Raw genomic sequence first — 19,165 nt, 5'->3', positions numbered from 1 at the left:
CGGCCGGGAGCCCCGGGCCGGGGACAGCCGGCGAGGAGGAGGAGGGACGGGACGGTCTGTGCCGCGGCCCCCGGCCCCTCTGCCACTTCCTGGGAAACATGGTAATTCCTGGGGCATCCCTCTCCCTGCCGCTGCCCCTCCCCTGGCTGCCGGTCCCGCGGGCACCGGGTGGGCACGGGGTGGGCAGCGGCAGCGACAGCAGAGGGAGGTCGGGAGCGAAGGTGGAAGGAGGTGCAAAGGCAGAGGTGGGTGTGGAGGTGGGTGTCAGGGCAGAGGTGGGTGGGGAGGCAGAGACAGATGTGAAGGTGGAGGTCAGTGTGAGGTTGGGGGATCAGGTGTGGAGGAGGACGTGGCCGCGTGGGCAGGTGTGTGCCGGGCTGCATCCCGCCATGCTTAAACTTCCCTGCAAAGTTTGTCAGGGGGATGCGTGCAGCGAGCAGGAGCTGCTGTGCGAGCCGTGCCGGCGCAGGGGATGCTCGGCAGAGCCATTGCACCGCAGCCCGCACGTGCCGTTGCCCCGGGCTCTGCTGAGCGCGGCCTCCCGCTCCGGGCCAGGCTGAGCGCTTGCATCGTGTCCTGCCAAAGCTGGGGACAGCCAGGGCTGCGGAGAGGCAGAGGAATTGGTATTCAGGACTGGTCCCAGGCTCAAACCTCGCTCATTCCTGAGCAGGCAGGAGAAAGGAGCGGGAGCTGAGTCACCCTGTGGCTTTGGGCATGGGTTTAACAACTTTACCACACAAAACCCCCAAAGCCCAGCCCGTCTTGTTGATGTAAACCAGTTTAAAAATATGGGTATTTGGGGAGAAATATCAATCTCTATTTAACAGCACTTTGGCTTATTAAAATGGAAATAGCTTTGCACATGTAAATCTCCTTATGCTCCCTAATGCCTTTGTTCCGGCTCCCTCCCAGCGGGTGGAGAGAGACTGGGATAACTGGCTGCTTTTGGATTCCGATGGGCTCCTGGCCGGCCCGGATGTGGCTTCGCCTACGAACTCGGAGCCGCTGCACCATGGTTACCCCAAAAGCCTCCCCCAGTGATGAAGTGCTTTGTGAGACTCCATGAAAACATTTTTAATCAGTCATTCCAGGCCAAAATATTCCCCAGCACAACTCGGGATGTGTCTGGTGCCTCCATCAATCCCTGGTTCTCTCCTGACTTTGGCTCATGATGTCCTTGCCATTGGATGAAGTCCTGGGTGAGAGGGCGACAGGAAACAGCTTCAAGTGGTGCCAGGGGAGGGTTACACTGGATACTAGAAAAAAATTTCTTCACTGAATGGGTTGTCAAGCCCTGGCGCAGGCTGCCCAGGCAATGGTGGAGTCACCACCCCTGGGAGGATTTAAAAGACTGTTGGAAGCAAGGCAGGCGATTCTGGCTCATCTCTCATGGCAACATTCGGAGCTGGATGGATCCTCCTGTGCTGTTGTGGCTGCTGGCCTCAGTGTTGGGACAGGGAGGAAGTCAAGCTCAGCAGTGTTGGGCATGGAGGTGGTGGGCACCCACCTGGGTTCAGCACTGGGGACCAGGTGGCTGCACCAGGGCCTCACTGGAGCAACATGGAATGGGGTGCTGGACTTTGCCCTTCATCAGGGATTTTCCAGGGTCTCAGCCCATTCTAGGAACTGTACACAGTAAGACAAAGCTTGGGGAGAAAGGTCCAAGGACAAAAAGCCTGGACAGGAAACAGTGGCAGATCAGGGCCCTGAGAAGGGACTGGCTTGCCTCCTCTTCTGCCCAGCTCTGTGGCTTCTCCTTTCAGGTGCAAGGGCAGGAGATTCCTGTGCCAAGACATGGAATAAAAGACATGAAGAATTAACCAGAGCATGACTGCAAAGTGCTTTAGCTAAAGCGCATTAAAACTAATTAAGCTGAATTAACCGTGGCCCTTTTGTCTCTGTATGGGCTCCTGGACCAGGGATTAGCCGCCTGAAACTAATGCTCACCTTGAGCTAATCCCACCAGACTTCCTGGGTGCTCTTATGGGAGAAGGACCCAGCTGCTTGGAGGATGCTCCTCTTCCCCACTCACCCATGGGGTCCTCTTGACAGCTGTGCCAGACTCATCCCTGGAGCGCAGCCCGGGCATCACGGGAGTCGTGGGATGGCTTCTCTCCATGTACCAGGCATGCCACACAGCAGACAGCTCCTGCAGCACTGAGAGGATGAACTGGGAACTGCTGGTTCACATGTGGCACAGACCCAGTATCCTCACCCCACTCTGGGGCAGTGCAGGGAGGTGCAATGCAGCAGAATGCTTCCCAGAAAAATACAGGAATAATTTTGAGTTTGGCAAATTCAGCAATGAGTCTGGACCAAAACACCCTATCCATCTTCAGATGTTTGTCCTTCCTCCCATCTGCTGCATTCCTGCAGCGAGCTGCAGAGCCCGGCACAGCCCCACGATCTGTCTGGTCTGACTCTGCTTAACCCCTCAGCTGCTGCGGCTCCTCCGCCTCCACACGGCTGGCGGCCGAGCAAGGCGGCTGCTGTCTCGGGGCTTATCCCAGGCTCCTTAACCACAGCCCGGGGCTGGGAACGGGACACACCGTGCCGCACTCCCTGCCTGTGCCGTGCTTGCTGTGCTGCATTCCCGGCTCGCCCCGTTTCCAGCCCAGGAGGGTTTGGAGCCCCTGATCTCAGCAGCATTGCCAGTGTGGGCATCCCAGGGCCCCGACAGTGGCACAGTGCAGCGTGGGATGGTGGCAGAAGCACCGGCTCAGGGGGTGTGGTGTCCCCGCTGCGGGGCCACTGTTCCACCAGCAACACTTGTCTCCCTCCCGCAGGATGCCGGGTCGCTGGATGCGGCAGTGCAAAGCGCTCTCCAGGCCCTGTACCCGCCCTTCGAAGCCACTGCTCCCACCGTCCTGGGCCAGGTGTTTCGGCTGCTGGAGACCAGCTACCAGGGGGATGGGCTCTGCTGCCTGCTCCAGTTCCTCATCCCAGCCAAGCGGCTCTTCGAGCGCCTGCGGCAGGCGGCCTGCGTAAGCCCCCGTGCCCCACAGCAGTGCCCCCATGGGCCACTCTTGGACACCAGGGGTTTGCCCTAAGGAGTCCTGCCCGCGTGGGCATGCTGATCTGTGGGCTCACTCCCTGAATGTCCACTCCTTCTCCCATCTGCTCCCTGCAGAGGGGACAATGGCACACCCAGCTCCCTGGGATTTGTCCAGCATATGTTGTCCCTCCAATAAGGGCGGGGGGGACTCTGGGGTCATCTTGTCTTGATCCTTAGATCCTAGAGAGGCTTAAGCAGGGGTTTTCCCTCTGTAAACATGTGGGAATAGCCGCTGCTCAGGGTGGGCTTGCAGGGCTGTGCTGCAAAGGTTTGGCTCAGGGATGTGCATGGGGTCACCAGGCTCTTTCATCCTTATCATGGGGAGCGCAGGGCTGGGCAGCAGGAGTGCGTGGGGGTGGCTGGGAGGCACAGAGCTGGCAGGGCTCTCTCATGCGCTGTGTTCTTCCTCCCTCCCAGGCTCCCTACTTTAACCGCATCTTTCTCCATGAGGGCTGGCCCTTATGTCTGCATGAGAAGGTGGTTGTGCATCTCGCACCACTCAACCCCCTCCTGCTGCGCCCCGGGGACTTCTACCTGCAAGCAGAGCCCTGTGAGGAGCACACAGCACGTGTCACCATCAAGCACCTCTCCTTGGACCTGCGCTCGGTGGAGAAGACACTTGTCCCCGAGGCCACTCATGCATTGCTCTTCACCAACGCGTGGCTGGAGGAGGTGAACAGCAGCTGGGCCGGAGCTCCCCTGCACACCTGCCTGGTGGCCACCGAGAACGGTGTCACCCCACTGCCGTGGAGCCGGATTGCCACCCCTGAGTTCACCGACAAGCCCAGGGCTGGAGCTGACAGTGTGCCCGCTGGTGCCCGGCAGGAACCTGCTCCTGACACCGCACCTGAGCCGGCAGCACCCGGCACACCTGTGCCCCATGGCACAGTGAATGTCCCCACACCCTACAACAGCATCGTGGGCACCATCCCAGGCTGCAAGGCCACCTCTCGGAAGTCAAGCCAGGGACGATATCCGGGGCTGATCAAGGTGGAGCAGGCAGGTCTGCGGAAGAAGCCAGCCATGCTGGCTGTGCCCAGCTTCAGTGAAATCATCAGCCAGAACCTGGAAGGGGAGTATGTGGACCTGCTGGAGCAGGAGGATCTGGATGTCCTGACCAGATGCCTGTTGCCCACGTGCCCTCCAGGGAGAGTAAGAGCTGGGGCCGAGGAGATGCTCCCCCAGGCGAATGGGGGAGCGGGAGCAGACGCCTGGCCCTGTGAGGGAGCACTGAGCTCAGAGGACAGTCCCTGCAGCCCGTGCCTGGGGAGGAAGCTGAGCCAGGAGCCAGGGCCACATGGCCCAAAGTGCCGCCAGCGTGACTCCTACATGGCTGCACTGCAGAACCCGGTGAGCTTCGGCTCTGGGCTGATGGCAGCCATCCTGGAGGAGCCAGACAGCCCTGGCTCCGAGCTGCCCCCTGCCACCCGCCGTGAGACCCCCGCACAGCAGAGGAAGGGGGCTGGCAGCCCCACACTCCTCACCCGCCAGTCCCGCCGAGCCACTCCCGGGGTGCCGGGACAAGGGGGGTTGGTGCAGCGGGGCAGCCCCCGGCTCCCCCCAAGTTCCAGCCACAGGTTCTCCTTCCTGAAGGGCACGTGGCTCGGGACAGCCTCCGAGGATGAAAGAGTCACCAGTCAGCACGAGGGGGCCTGGAAGAAGATGTCAGCCATCTACTCGCCCAGGATGAGCAGAGCCAGGGCAGCAGGGAAAGGTAGCATCCTGTGAGGCTGCAGCACCTTACCAGGCACTGCTGGGGCTTTGCTATTCCTCTTCCTCGTTGAGTGTTGCCAGCTTCTCTCTCCTCTCTCCCCATGCACAGGTACAAATGCAGCCACTGCTGCTCCCATGGAGGAACGGTCCCTGGAAAGTGCCAGCTGCAAGAATGGTCCCTCTGTGCCCAGCACTGGCACTGCTGGTCGGGAGCCTCCAGCCTGGCAGGACCTGCATGCTGGGCTGCTGCGCTCAGGCATCATCTGCCTGCCAGGTACTGCTGGCACCGCGAGCCCAGGGAATGGGCAGGAGAGGCCTCTGGATGGAAACACAGGCTGCTGGAAAGGGTGTTTTGGAGGAAGGTTTCAGGGCTTTGCTGGAGGCCAGAAATACTCCAAGCAGAAAATTTCCTTTCAGCTGGGCAAAAACATTAAAAACATAAATGCAGGCAGCCTGTGCAGAGCAGCTGCCCCAGTCCCAGCCGCCCCAAGCCCTCCCACACCATTCCTCTCCAGTGAAGCTGTTCAGCTTTAGCTGCCAAACACTAAACATTTGGCTCCTTCTTTTTCCCAAGAACCAAAAAGCAGTAACAAAACCCATCTTTTTCTCGGGAAAAATGTCCCCAGCAGCTCTGGAATTCCAGACATTCATGCCAAGAGCCCCCCTGGGCTGGCTCTCCCCCTCCAGAAGGGCCAGAGAGGCTGCACCATGGGGGGCCCAGAGCTGAGGCGGCACTGATGGTTACCCCAGCCTGTTTTGGGGTGCTCAGATCTGGCAGGTGGCTGCCAGAGGGGTCACTCACCCTCTCCCCACAGGGAGCTCAGACAGACTGGGCAGGGCCCTTCTCCTGGTGACTACCAGCGGCAGTGCCTGGCGGGCTGCATGGTGCTCAGCTGCCGAGCTGACGAGGCTCATCCTCTACCTCTGCTCCCTCCCCAGGTAAGGGCCAGCAGGTCCTGCCAGTGACCTCCAGCTGCTGCCTGGCTCAGGGCTCCCAGGCAACTCCCAGGCTCAGTTGGGATGGATCCCACACACTCTGGTTTGGGCACATCCCCGGGACCCTGGACCGTGCCCCTGCCGGAGGCGCACACTCTGAACCTTTGGCAGGGGCATCCCACAGGGGCGAGGCCATTGCCTGTGGCTGTGGGTGCAGAATGTGGGAGGGGGCTTTGAGAGGGTGCTGCCCCAGGGAAGGACCCCCACTCCTGCTGTGTCTGCCCTCGCCAGGCAAGAAGTGAAGAATGGTGAGAGACGAGAAACGAAAGATGTTGGGCTGACGGTTGTGGTGGATGCCAGGAAGCAGCCGCCCGCTCCCGTCCTATTCTCAGCCCTCCGCTCTGTCCAGGTATGCTGGGCTCTGTGTGCTTGTGCCATAGACATGCCAGGGTGCCCCTGTCTGGGAGGGAGTGCTCCCACCCTTTGGGGGTCCCTCAGAGCCTCCCTTGTGCCCACTCTCCATGCAATCCCCAAAGGTCCCTTCTGAGCCCTGCCCTCACCTGGCAGGTGTCACCAAGAGCCCTCCAGCATCCTGCTATGTGAATTCACCAGGAAATGGGCTCTGCAGTGACAATCCACTCTTGTGGCAGAGTCCTTATGCCAGTGCCCAGGTAGTGCCACAGGAGTGCCCTGTGCTGTCCAGGGGCTATGGGGTCCCCCCTGCCACAGCACCCTTTGCCTTTTCATGCCCAATAAAACCCACATTGGTCCTGATGCTCCTCAGATGGAGAAGTGTCACTGGTGTGAGAGAAGGTGTTCACTCATGAGGCTCTTCCCAAGGCTCTTTGCCAGGGAGCTGGTGGCTGGGACAAGGTCATGGCCTGAGTGACATATTTGCATCTTCCACACCAGTGAGAGTGGGAGCCTTTTCCTTTGCAATGAGCTCACCAGCCTCAGCTGACCCAGGAAAGCCCAGCAGTGCTGTGGGTGACCTGAGGGCTGCATGTGGGGTTTGCCCTGGTGATTCTCCCCTGCCTCCCACAGAGTGTCTCTCCAGGCTGCATCCACAGCATGCTGCTCCTGGCTGAGAAGGAACTCGTCTCCCACCGTGAGAGGCTTTCTGGGGTGCAGGTGAGCCTGTCCCTGTCCCCTGGGCTGGTGCAATGGGGGTGATTCCCTGCTCCAGGCAGCTTTACAGGCCCTTTGCCCTGCAGGTGGAGACTCTGACATCGCTGAAGGCTCTGGGCCGCCACGTCGACAGCTCCCAGCTGCCCCCAGAGCTGGACGGTGCCTTCCCCTACTGCCACAGCGAGTGGGTTCAATTCTTCCAGGTGTCTGTTACCACACCATGAGCCATTGCCTCACCTCCCCCGTGTCTCTCTGTCCCCACTGCGTCTTACATGTCCCATACACGTGTCCCTGGAAAAGCAACAGGAAGGGTTGGGAGAGGGGAATGAAAGGGAGAGCTTTGAGCACAGGAGGGTCAAGCTCCTTCCTACCTGCTCCTGCCTGCAGCTGCCCATCCACCTCCACTATCCCTTCTTCATCACCTTTAACCCAGTGCCTCATAGTATTTCCTGCTCTGTCCTGGCACTTCTTCTCTTCCTCCTCCTCCTCCTCCTCCTCCTCCTCCTCCCCCGCTGACCCACCGTGTGTGTCCCCCACAGAAGCTGCAGCCGTTCACAGCCAACCTCAGGCGGGCATCGGAGCTGCTGCAGCGCTGCATCCAGGAGCTGCGGAACACCGACGCACTGGCAGGGACACAGGTAACAGGAGTGGCAGCACCACAGGTTGGGGACATTCCCAAAGTGCCCATCTGCAGTGCAGCCACAGCAACATTTCACTCCAGTTGCCCAAAACTTGTGATAACTGCTCCCAGACTGGTTGCTCCTGGGGCTGTTCCCTGTCCCCTCTGCTCCTGCCTGGGGTGCAGCCCCAGGTACCCATCCTGTGCTGGCTGAGACCCCAGATGAGGCCCCAGGTAAGACACTTGTCTGACCCTCCCTCCACAGGATGCGGCTGCAGGCATCAGGAGGCACCAGGAGCTGATGCAGAAGGTGCTGAGTGAGCCTCAGCTGGTGCGGGTGCAGCGCGAGGGTGGGTTCGTGCTGGCCAGGCTGCGCAGGGAGGCCGCCCGCCTCTGTGCCTCTGACCACATCAGGTAAAACAGGGCAGTTCTGCTGCTCAAGGGGTGCCAATGCCAGGGACCCTCGGCTCCTGATGGCTGACAGAGCCACCTCCCCATGGACAGCCCGCTCCCCGTGAGCCCGAGCTATTGCTATGCTTGGTCCTGCTCTGGAAGCATGGACCACAGGTCTGGGACAGCCCATTGCAGGAGTCCCCTTATCCTCACTAGTGCCAGATGCCTGAGAGGGTCTCCTGTCCCAGGCCAGGCCGGATCTGTCACTCTGCAATGCCGGCAGCAATGCTTTGGGCTGGGCTCGGGAGAAGCCACTAGATGGGGCCAAGTCCCGGCCATGCCGCACCCGGCGAGCTGTGCTGTGCTCGTGATCGTCCAGTGATGTCGCACTTGTCTGGCCACACTCATCCAGTGATGCCATAATCCGGCTGTGCATGGCTCCTCTGGCCATGCTGTAGTCATCCAGTAATGTCACCCCACCTGGCTGTGCCACACTCATCCAGTGATGCTGTAATCTGGCCATGCTGTTACTCATCCAGCCATGCTGTAATTGGGCCAGTCCATTCTCACCCAGTGATGTCGTTCTTGGCCAGTAATGCTGCACGCATCTGGTGATGCTGCACTGGTCCAGCCATGCCACGCTGCTCCATAGTCCATGCATCCAGGGAGCACTGCTCCTTCCTGCTCCCTTCTCTCAGCGGGGCTGGCCTGCACCTTCCTATCCCATGGTCCCTGCCATCCATTTGTTCCATGGGTTGGGGAAATGTCCAGGTGCCTGAAGGGCTGGGGTCAGGAGCTGAGCAAGAAAACTGCTCTCTTCTACCTTGTGCATCCATGAGCTCACCTGGCAACACCTGGCACTGATGGCCCCTCTCCTCCCAACCCCCAGGACCGGTATGGAGTTGGCTGAGGGGCTGTATAGTCAGCTGGAGGAAGAACTTCACAACCTCGTGTCCCAGTCCAACAGCTGCCTGGAGCATCTGGAGTTCCTCCGCAAGGTCCAGGGGCTCGAGACTGAGTTTAGCAAGGTGAGCTGCGTGTCCCTAGGGTGCTACATGTTGAAGTTTCCCTCAGTGGTGTTCCATGGTTGAGTGTTTTGTTCAGGTTTCCTTTGCTTTTGATGATGATGAAAGTCTGGAGGCATTCCTGGAGCTGAGGATTGCCTGAGTTTTGACTTCCATTAGGGGAGACTGTGTGTGACTGAGCCTGGGCTGGGATGCCCGGCAGGGGCAGGAAGGGGAGGTGCTGTGGACACGCTGCTGCCGTGGCCGGTCCCGCCTGAGCCCTGCTCCGCTCTCTCACAGCTGGGGTCCTGGCTGGATGGGGAGGCAGCGGCTCGGCTGCAGGAGATGGGCACCGAGGACTGGAGTCCCAACAGCTGCCAGGGCTCCACTGAGCACTTCAAGGAGTTCTTCACCCAGGCCACGGTACGTCTGGAGGGGCTTTTCTGTGACAGACACCCCTTGGGTTTGGAAAGAGGCTTCTGGACAGAACTGGGTGTCCCCAAGCTGTCGAGTCACACTGCAGTTGTCAAGCTCAGCATTGTGGGGACTCCGGGCAGTCCTGCTCCAGTGAGGGGGTGGCTGCACTGTTTCTTGATGTGTGCTGGGCTGGGACTGCTGTCCCCAACCCCTGCTGCACTCCATCCATGCAGCTCCTTTTTCCTACAAAGCCTGAGCATCCATCAGACAACAAATAACATTGTGATGAGGATCTTCTGGTTCCCCTGGATGTGTAGGCCCTTTAGTCACAGACACTGCAGGCAGGATGAGGCACGGTGACCCCGCCTGGGATGGGAGGTGCATTTGGTGCATTTTGAACAAGGCAAGGGCAGAGCAGAGATTTGGAGAATCCCATTGCTTTGTTTCTTGTCACTTGCCCAGAAGTGTTTCCCTTCCATCTGTAACAGCGATGTCAAGTGCTACATTCAGCACATCCCCCTGTGCACATGTTCCAGGTCAGCACCATTCCCAAGTGAGTTCCTTCCTCTTGTCCCTGCAGGCTCGGTACCAGCATGGCCTGACCCTGTGCCAGGAGGCAGCTGAGGTCCAAGACACGACGTTCCCTGAGGCAGATGCTTTCCAAGTGGCTGCAGCCCTTTTCCAGTCAAAGCTGATGAGCTTCTCCAAGCAGCTGGAGCGGCGGCAGGCAGAACGGGAGCTGCTGCAGGAGCTCATCCGGTTCTCCAACAAGGTGGGTGGAGGGAATCTTCCCCTGCAGAACATGGTGCTGCTGGTGGCCGCAAAACCAGCCACTCTCACCTCTTGTAGGTGGCGGGGCTGAAGCTGGACTGCCGGCAGTGCTCGGCCCGGGCGCAGCGCGGGGAGGGCCAGGCACTGCGGTGCCTGCAGACGTCCTTCCAAAAGCTCTCGGTGGAGTTCGCCCGGGAGAAGCTGCAGGAGATGAAGGCTCAGGTGCGCAGGATGCAGAGCAGCCAAGGGTTGGCAGCCTGGACAGAGGCACAGCACAGGTACCAGGAGACCCGGCAAACCCTGGAGGAGATGCTGGCAGAACTGCAGGAGGCCTGGGGAGCACAAGCTGATGGGCAGGGAGACTCCTCCAAGCCAGCAGTGTTGGGGGACAAAGGGTTGGCAGAGCAGCCAGAGACCAGCACTGAGGGGCCAGGACAGCCCCAGGGGCCAGAACAGTCCCAGCCCAGCACCACTCCTGACTCCACGCTGGGTGTGGAGCAGAGTTTTCTGCAGCCCCACTGCTGTATGGGTTCTCAGAGTGCCCAATCCTCTCATCACCACATCTCTGCTGACACCCTCCATCCCAAAACCAAGAGCAAAGTCGGCCTGGGAGTGGAAGGACACCTCGCCCGGGAGCACAGCCGGTCCCCTCGGAGGCGTCCCTTCACCCTGCCTCCCTGGATGCGCTTTCCAGGTGCTGACCCACCATGTCCTACTGCTGTGCCCCACGGGACAGCCTCAGATCCCAGCACACCTGGTGCACCAGCAGGGCCACGGGCAGAAGCTGCCCAGTACTTCCAGATTTCCAGCCAGAGCAGTTTTTCCTCTGAAGATTCAGATTCACAGAACTCTGTGGAAGAAGCCCCAGCAGCAAGCCTGGCTTTGCCGAGGGACCTCCAGAATCCCAGACCACCCTGCTCACCTGAAAAGGCCCACCAGATCATTTACATGGAGAACCACCACACTGATCGTTCAGCTAAAGCAAATGCCAAGTAACCAGTTCCTCCATGGGGCTGTTCCTGTCCAGCTGCATAAGTCTCGATCACAGACTGGATGAGACTTCCCATGCTCAAAGGTGAGATGCTGGAACTTCTTGCCCCACCCTCAGTCCCAGAATCTTTGGTTCCCTGTCCTTAGTGCTCTCCCTGCCATGGGTCAGCAGTAATTCCATCACCAGCTCACAGGGTTCATTCACAATCTACCAGATGTGTAGCAATCCTCCCATAAAGTGCCTTTATCCCTACCAGTACCAGCCTTGTCTCAGGCAGTGAGGAGGGTTCCCACATTAGAAGCTGTGTCTGGGGCATGCCAGGGCAGTGCAGACCTGTGAGATGTTCCTGTCACTGTCTCTGCTCCACTGGATGGTTTTACCATCCCTATGCTGCATCCCTGGCTGAGCCCCAGCAGCCATGGGTTTGTGTGCGCTCATTAAGACGGGACTAACTCCATTAACATTAATAAACCTGAAGAGAAGCACCTGGATGGTCCTCATGGAGGAAGTTGTGTCCCACTGAGACCCAGCTGCTGGGCTTCTCACCCAGGTTCCAGCTGCTCCCACCACCCCAGCACAGTGCCCACAGGCACCAAGAATGCCCCCTGTGCCCCCTACATGGGCTGTGCCCACAACCTGGCTCTCCTCTTTGCTGCCAGCACCTTGTTCCTGCTCAAAGGAGCCTTTTGTAAGGGTTAAGTGCCTCAGTCTCTTGTTCTCCCTCCCAGTACATGAGCAGAGTGGTGTCATCCTGCCCAACCTTCCCACTCTGTTTTGGGAACGTGCTGTCCTGAAGCCTTTGGGACCCATTTGGCCTGGGTGCAACCTTGCTGATCCCAGTCCAAAGCTGCCTGAGGTCCCCAGAGACCCTGTCCCTGCAGGCGTGTCCCCGCACTGCCCCTTTGGGCATCCGGGAGCGGGTGACGGCGGGACCCTGACTGCCGGGGCCAGGCACTGGCTGGCCGCCCCCTGGGCAGCCACAGCATGAGCTAATCAAGAGACATCAGAGGAGAAGCAATCTCTGCCTTGGAGGCCATTCCAGAAAAACACACTCCTCCTCCTCCCAGTCCAGCGCGGTCATGGCTCGCACCCTGCGGGATGCTGCGCCTCGGCAAAGGGCGCTCGCCCATCCCAGTCTGGCTGAGCATCGCTCATACCCCCCTCAGCCTTGTTTTTGCCAGATCCTCGAGCCAAGCCCCGCTGAGCTCCTTACAGCCCCAGCTGCCCCCCGTGGGCGCCACGTTCCTCCTGTCTGGGTCATTCCTAAAGCATTAATGGGACCGACCCTGGCCCTGCCCTGTCACAGAACCTCTGCCTGTCACCACTCATAGTCCTACCCAATTGTCTGCTCTTTACTTCTCCCTACAATTTGTTTTAGACTCCATCTTCCCCAGCTCAGCATGGGTTTCCCTACTGACAATTCTGTCCCCTGCTCCACTAAAATCCTGGTCACTGACTCCATCCCATTCCTTTTGGTTTAAAAGTCAATGTCCTAGAGATCCCAGACAAGTCGGCCCAGCCTGTCCTGTGCAAGCCTAGAGTTCATTCCATTCTCCAGTAATGCCACGTCCTGAATGGCACCAAGGTCACCGAGCCAGGACATTCCTACCTCTTCATGATATCTCCCTGCTCCCCATCCCCATGCCCTACAGCTGAGTGTGCCCACTCCCATCCCATGTGGCCAGTACAAGCCATGCCCACCTGCATGGGGCCCAGCTCACTGTGAGAGCCAAAAATCTTTCCTCCCTCCAGCATCATTCCAAGCCAAGCCTGGCAGTTCCCTTGCTCAATTTTCCGCTCCGTTGAGAGCTGATCTGCTGTATCCCCCCGTTACAGCTTTTAGGTTGGAGAAGTAGCACTTTCCAGCGAGAAAGAGAGTCATTTTTCAAACCAGATGGAATTATGCTTCTTCTGAATAAAGTAAACAGTGGCTTTCCTGTTGTTTTCTTTTTCCATAAGTAAAATAAAAGAGGATATTTTGCAAATCCTGAGTTTAACTGATCACAGAAAAGGGAATTTCCAGCCCATCTGGAGGGTGAATCGTTTCCCTGGAAGAGTCCTGGGCACTGAAGAGCTGACAGCCTCCACAGCTGGGTGGGCGTACCCAGATCCCTCCTTCCCTCCTACCAAAAAGTGTTTTGCAACATTCTGCAAAAATTTTCTTATCTCTGCTGATCCTTTAGCACATGATTTATTACTCCCAAGTTTGACCAATTAAGCCATAACCTTTCCAGAAAGGCAAGTACAGGAGTTAATCAATGTCTCCTTTCCCTCGGGAAATGGCAAAATCATTTGTCAGGGGCTGGCAAGGATCCAGCAGTGTGGTCTGGTCGGGGTCTGGCAGTGGTCTGGAGGGTGCAGAGCATCCTCCAGCCTTGGAGAGAAGCTCCCACAAGAGCCCAGGAAATACTTTTTTCCAAAGGAAAAAAGTCTATAATGTTGGATACAGCAGACGAGAAAACGAGCTCAGAGAAGTGGAGGGCCTGTGGATCAGGCACAGATCCCAGCTCCAGGGAATGACCTTCTCTTCCCCATGGCAGTTCCTGGGTCAGCCATTCCCCCTGTGGTTCCTGAGCCCTGCTCCAGCACAGCAGACCGTACATGGGCTGGTACAGAGCAGGAAGCTCCAACTGGAGACAGCCACAGCACTCTTCATCCTCCTCCTTCTCCTCACCACCAGATTCCCATCAAGCTCTGCCCTAGCAGGGGCTGGATGGTCGCTGTGTTCAGTTGTGGCAAGACAGAGGGAAGAGGAAAAAAAGAAGAGGAAGAGCAAGCAGCACTGGGGCTCCCACGCTCCCAGCCACTGCCACAGCTGTGCCCTGTCCCTGTCAAGGAGGAAGTGTGGGAAATAGGTGACAAGGCAGAGATGCAGTGACAACAGCATGTGGGAAGATTCAGAGCCCCCAGATGGGCTCCCCAGCAGCTCTGGTGCCAGCAGAGCCACCACAGGCCCATTCCTGCCCTGGAATCCCCTGGGGCTCAGTCACAAACAGCCATGAGAGTTCAGAAGCACAAGTTGGGGGTTTGGTCCATGCCACAATAGGAACACTGTCTTGCCTGGATTTGTCCTTCTGGGTGACAGCCAGGGCAGTGGGTCTGGTTTCAGCAGGTAAACACAGAGGTAGCTCTGGGTGCAAGAGGGAGCTGAGCTATGGGACAAGGACACCAGTTCAGTCCTGGCTTTGGGACGTGGCTGCAAGAAGAGGTATCCCAGAGAAGCTTTATTATCTCCAATGAATTATCTCTGGCAGAGCAAATGGAGGTCTTGTCTGTCACTGAGCTGGGGTTGCTGATGCTCTGGGGAGCTGCAGTACAGCCGTAAGAAACAGAAAACCAAAGAAACCAGTGATACCAGAGGAAAACAGGAAGGGTGAAGGGTAACGCCAAAGGGTAGACCTCCAAGGGCTGGACATAACTCAATCTGATCTGAGCTGGCCAGGGAAAGGCCAACCCAGCTGCTTTCCAAACTCCCAGCTGTGCTGCATCCCAAGGGATGGGTGGAAAACGCTTTTGCCAGTGCTTGCTCAGGGGCCCTGTGGATTCCCACCCTGGGAAGATGATGACAGGACAGTCGGGCACAGGTGACCTGCATGGGGGACACACACAGCTCATGTGTTGGCCCTGGGGGAACCACCCAGCTTCAGGCATTAAATTTGGACATGTGAACTCACTGAGGAGCACAAGCACCCTATGGACCAACTGGGGAGCACAGACCCTTCCAGTTTCCTCCTGCAGACCCGTTGGAGCCTGCAAGCCATTGTCTCAGGTGGTGAGGGATTGCCGGGAAGCAGCACCCTGGGGGAACAGGTGCCCTGGGGAGAGAGGGCTGGAGGGGGTCCAACAAACTGCTGGGAAATGACAGGCAGAGGATGGAATTCAGTTTGCACCAGGTACAGCCAGATCAGTTTGCAAAACATTGTGTTTGGCTCATGACTATCCTGGCAGGGGATGAGAGCCCATCCTGCAGCACTGCAGCCCACTCTCAAGTGCTGTGGGACCCTGCCACAGTGGGACTGGCATTGTGGCCATCCTGGGGCCACCAGTAAGGAAAGGTTTGACACAGCTGGACAATCCATGGCCCCTGCATGCATTGCTGCTGTCCAACACAGGATCCACCTCCCAGGGGCTTGCACGGGAGCCTTGCCGGGGAAGCCCCCAGCTTTCCTGCCCTCACTGTGCTTGCAGACCCAATAAATGCAGACTTTAGAGAGGGTTTTTTCTCTCATTTATTTTAAATAAAAATACAGACTCTGCCTAAAAACAAAGAGAGTTACATAATGAATTCCTCCCGATCCCCCCCTGGAAGCGGGAGGGGGTGCCTTGCACCAGGACTCCCAAGAGAAGCTGGTTATCAGCTGCTGGCCGATCCTTCCAGGCCACGCTGGTTCAGGCTCCGCATTTTTCGGGAACAGCCTCTGGCTCAGCCTGTGCCGTGAGCTGGGAGCCAGAGCCCCGGACTGCGGCCGGCACCACGGCACATCCCCGGGCCGGCCCCGTGAGCAGCGCACGCCGCCGCTCCAGGGGGACACCGGAGCGCACCACGCCTGCCTGGGGGCCAGGTGGAAAAACTAGCCGCTTTTCCTTAAAAAGCCGCTTCTCCTCCCAAAGGAAAGTCTGCAGTGCTTGTCCCGGCAGGCAGCCGCCCACAGCTGGGAACAAGCCCCGCTTTATGCCGGCCCTAAAGCCCACCACCTCGGGAGTTCCGCGCCGCACTGAGCCCGTCTTGCCCAGCCGCTGGCCCAGCGCCAGAGCCTCCTGTGGCAACCAAAGCCCCAAACCGAGAGGGATGCGGTCACCAGCCCCATCCTCCCTCGCCCCAGCCTCCGTGCCCTGATGGACCCTTGTCTGCGGCTGCTGCCGAGCCCCTCGGCTCTGCCGACCACGTTGGGAGCAGCTGCAGCTCTTCCATCCCAACCTCGGGAAGTTCTTTCCCACGCTCACAGATTAGAGGTGCGAGAGGGGCAGTTGCTGCATTTTTTGTGCCAGGATGCCCACACAGAGCTCCCCGCTGCTCACGGGCATAAAGCGCTTTGTCCTCAAGTCACAGACCCTCACCCCGGGACGGTGCCGGGCTCCCCACCGAGGAGCACACAGGTGCCCCGGCTTCGGGGGGCTGCAGGAGCAGCGGCTCGGCTGAGGGCTGAGTTTGGGGAATCCTCGGGACGGGAAGCACCGCAGGAGATGGGCAGAGCTCCTCAAGTCGGTTGACGACTTAACAGAGCGACTCAGAGCAGACACTGCCCCTTTTCACGGGTTGTTTATCTGCCTGCACAAGGAACTGAGTCAGGATGTGCGGGCACTGGAGGGGCTGCACACACCCAGCAGAGCAAAGAGCGGCTCTGTCTGTGCGGGACACTCGCAGGGACCGGCGCTGCAGGGACCGGCACGCTTTGAAGCAGCTCCAGGGGCGGGGCGGGGGCGAGGAAAGTCGCCGTCCTGCACTGAACACCTTGAGCAAATGAGGAGTTATTCCGGGCTTCAGCAGTGCAAACACCCTCTTAATGCAACCTTGTCTTAGTAAGGAGAGTAAAAATAACAGCAGCAGTGTGTCTGGCTTACCGTGGGCGGCATTTTCCAGTGCCTGGAATGACAGATGCCTCCGCGATACAAGGTGGTGAGTGAAGTGGGCACTAAAGCTGGAAACAAGGGAGGTTTCCTCTTGGTGAAGTGCTGGGACCAAGCCCAGAGCTTTCTGGATAGCCCCTGAGGGACAGTCCTGGGAGACAGCCCCAGGGGCAGCCAGGCACTTGTCTGATGCCACTTCTGCCTGAGGTGCCAGAGCAGGGACAGGTACTGTCAGTCGTTCCTGCTCTGTGCTTGGCCAGGAAACCAGACTGAAGGTAATCCCAACAGCCTGCCCAGCACCAGACACCCCAGCTTGCCCAGTCCCACACATCCCACACACCCCTACACCCCTCATGGCAACAAACCGCTCGTGCTTCCAAACCCAGTGAGAAATGGCCGTTTCCAATTCCTCCACGGCCAGCGGTGCTTTTCTGTGTGTCACACATTAACTCAAGCAAACAACACATCCCGAGCGTGCACCTCCACTGCAGAGTGCATCCAGAGTTCACACACAGGAGAAGAGCAGGCTTGTGCAGGCAGAGCTGAGCCCTGCAGCACAAACCCAGACTGGCACTTGTCAGCGCCGGTGGCAGAGGTTCCTGTGGCCAGGAAGCAGCCTTGGGTGCAAGGCCAGCTCGGGGCAGCTGACACCAGCTGTGAGCTCCCATGGCCACCAGCCCTCCCCAGGCATCACAGCAGCCTGGCAGTGCACAGCAATTCCTCTGACACTTAGAGAGAGGAGCAGTCCTCACCCCCACTGATCCCTCCCTGCATCCATGGGAACAACTCGACCCAGTGCTGCTCACAAGGACCAAATGGTCTGGGAAGAGGAAGAGGGTGTCATTTTCAGTGTCTCTTCTCAAATCTGAGCCAGGAGAGCAAGACCCCAGCATGAGAGTGGCACAGTGACAGGACAGCACTTGTCAGGCTGTTCCTGTACAGATCTTTCTGTGGTGAGATGTCACTGCTGTGGTGAGGAGGGCCCTGCAGGCACCAGTTGGGCACTTGGCAAAGGTCCCCCACATCCCCTGCACATCCCCAGCCCATACAAATACATGATGGAGTAATACATGAATTGTTTCTATTAAAACCAGCTGTCCCAAGCTTTCTCTCAGCAAGGATTTGCTGCTTCTCCTCCCACATCCCTCCCCACCTCCCTTAAGGAAGGTGATGGAGGATGGGACGCTCCCAGCCATGGCTGCATTGTGGGGCAGTGTGTCTGTAAAACCAGCCCTGTGCCCCCAGAGCAGGACACACATGGGGCTCCTGCTCTCTGCCCTTAGCATGCTTAGACCTTACCAACTCTGTCAGTACCAAAACTCCCTTTGCAGAGCTGGAGGAGGAGCCCAGCTCACTGCAGACCCTCCCAGGGCAGTGCCCTGATGTGCCTGAGCAGGGCAGCTGGGGGCCCCTGACCAGGACCTCTGATCCAGCTGCTCCACACACCTGGGCAGTGGGGCACACCAGGACAGTGGGGCACACCAGGACAGTGGGGCACACCAGGACAGTGGGGCTTTGCCAGGGCACAGGGGTGACCCTGAGTGCAGCAGGTGATGGATCCCAACAAGGTCCCACAAAACCCCTTGGAGTGATGCACCAGTCACCAGACCTGGGAGGGGTAGGGGCTGAGGGGTTTTGGGGGAGCAGGAGGGGATCTGCCAGGCTGAGGAGGGTTCCCAGTGCCCAGGCTGCAGCATCCTGCATCCATCCAAGGGCCAGATGAGGAGGGACAATTCAGGGCTCCACCAGGAACACCTCCCCATCCTGGGTCCTGGTCCTGGGCAGCTTAACTCAGATGAAGGAAAACCAGTAACTGAACAAAGTTATTCCAGCAACTTCTCAAGATTTTGTTCATAACAAGCCTTGCTATTGTTAAGGTACCGATGCACTCCCAAACCCCAAGAGCACATGAAGCTGTGGGGTTTCAGCCCTCTGTCCCTGACAGGTGGTCTCTAGTGTGTCAGGTAACCCTTAGGACACACAGGGAGGGCCAGGAGAGGCCAGGGAGACCCAGGTGGTACCAATGGCAAGACCCCAAGGCAGGAAAGGGATAGCCAGTGTGTGGGGCAGGGATTTCTAGGAAATGTGGTGGTCACTGCTATATGCACACTACCACGTCCCAGAGCAATTCCAACACGGAGCTGATTCCAACACATCTGCTGTCCAGCAGCAAAGTTTTCAGCACATTTTCCCTCTGGACTCCATCTCAGGGATGCAGCTACGGGAAGGGGATGAAATTCCCGAAAAGCGCATCCCACCAGGACTGGCCAGGATGGGGACGCAGCCAGAGGAAGGGAGAGAACTTTATAAGGAGAAAAGAGTCTCGAGTCCTGGCACTTCGCTGGAAGCCGCGCAGCCCCTCTCCGCCCCCTTGTTCTCCCCTCCTCTTGATCGGCAGCGGGGCCATCTCCTACCCGAGGGCTGTGGGGTCCCGGGGGACTCCGGTGGGGCCAAGGCGGAGGGCTCCGGGGCCTGCTGCTTTCCCTTTTTTTTTTTTTCTCTTTTGGTTTTTGGTTTGGTTTGGTTGGTTTTTTTTTTGTTTTGTTGCTTTTGGGTTTTTTTGTTTGGTT

General features: G+C 58.5%; 1 protein-coding gene and 1 long non-coding RNA gene across 3 annotated transcripts; one reads left to right on the top strand and one right to left on the bottom strand.

Annotated features, from left to right (window-relative positions):
• Positions 1-6: 6 nt before the first annotated feature.
• Positions 7-13,012, top strand: KIAA1755 (KIAA1755 ortholog). 2 transcript variants are annotated; one of them, XM_033519134.1, is made up of 15 exons: positions 7-101; positions 2,787-2,984; positions 3,473-4,405; positions 4,649-4,769; positions 4,878-5,042; positions 5,584-5,707; positions 5,996-6,113; positions 6,749-6,835; positions 6,919-7,035; positions 7,372-7,470; positions 7,717-7,865; positions 8,734-8,872; positions 9,149-9,271; positions 9,846-10,037; positions 10,115-13,012. In XM_033519134.1, exons 1-15 carry the CDS (start codon positions 99-101, stop codon positions 11,030-11,032), a joined length of 3,486 nt encoding a protein of 1,161 aa, XP_033375025.1. In that variant the 5' UTR covers positions 7-98; the 3' UTR covers positions 11,033-13,012. The 2 variants fall into 2 exon arrangements, with proteins under 2 accessions (XP_033375025.1, XP_015503125.1); XM_015647639.1 differs by having other exon boundaries at positions 3,473-4,769.
• On the bottom strand, positions 796-2,805 carry LOC107213328. The gene is made up of 2 exons (XR_004499971.1): positions 1,948-2,805; positions 796-1,782 (listed from the first exon to the last, which is right to left on the bottom strand). It is a non-coding gene; the product is annotated as an uncharacterized LOC107213328 (long non-coding RNA).
• Positions 13,013-19,165: the final 6,153 nt, after the last annotated feature.

The sequence above is a fragment of the Parus major genome, chromosome 20 (genome assembly GCF_001522545.3).
Source record: "Parus major isolate Abel chromosome 20, Parus_major1.1, whole genome shotgun sequence".
Classification (NCBI taxonomy): Eukaryota; Metazoa; Chordata; class Aves; order Passeriformes; family Paridae; genus Parus; species Parus major.
Note: the sequence above shows the minus strand (reverse complement) of the source record. Positions and strands in the feature narration are given on the sequence as shown.

What these genes read in the sequence shown, in the direction of transcription:
- KIAA1755 (XM_015647639.1), top strand. An exon ending in AGGCATCATCTGCCTGCCAG is followed by an intron (nt 5,043 to 5,583) that starts GTACTGCTGGCA and finishes CTCTCCCCACAG; the next exon opens with GGAGCTCAGACAGACTGGGC. An exon ending in TGTGCCTCTGACCACATCAG is followed by an intron (nt 7,866 to 8,733) that starts GTAAAACAGGGC and finishes CCCAACCCCCAG; the next exon opens with GACCGGTATGGAGTTGGCTG.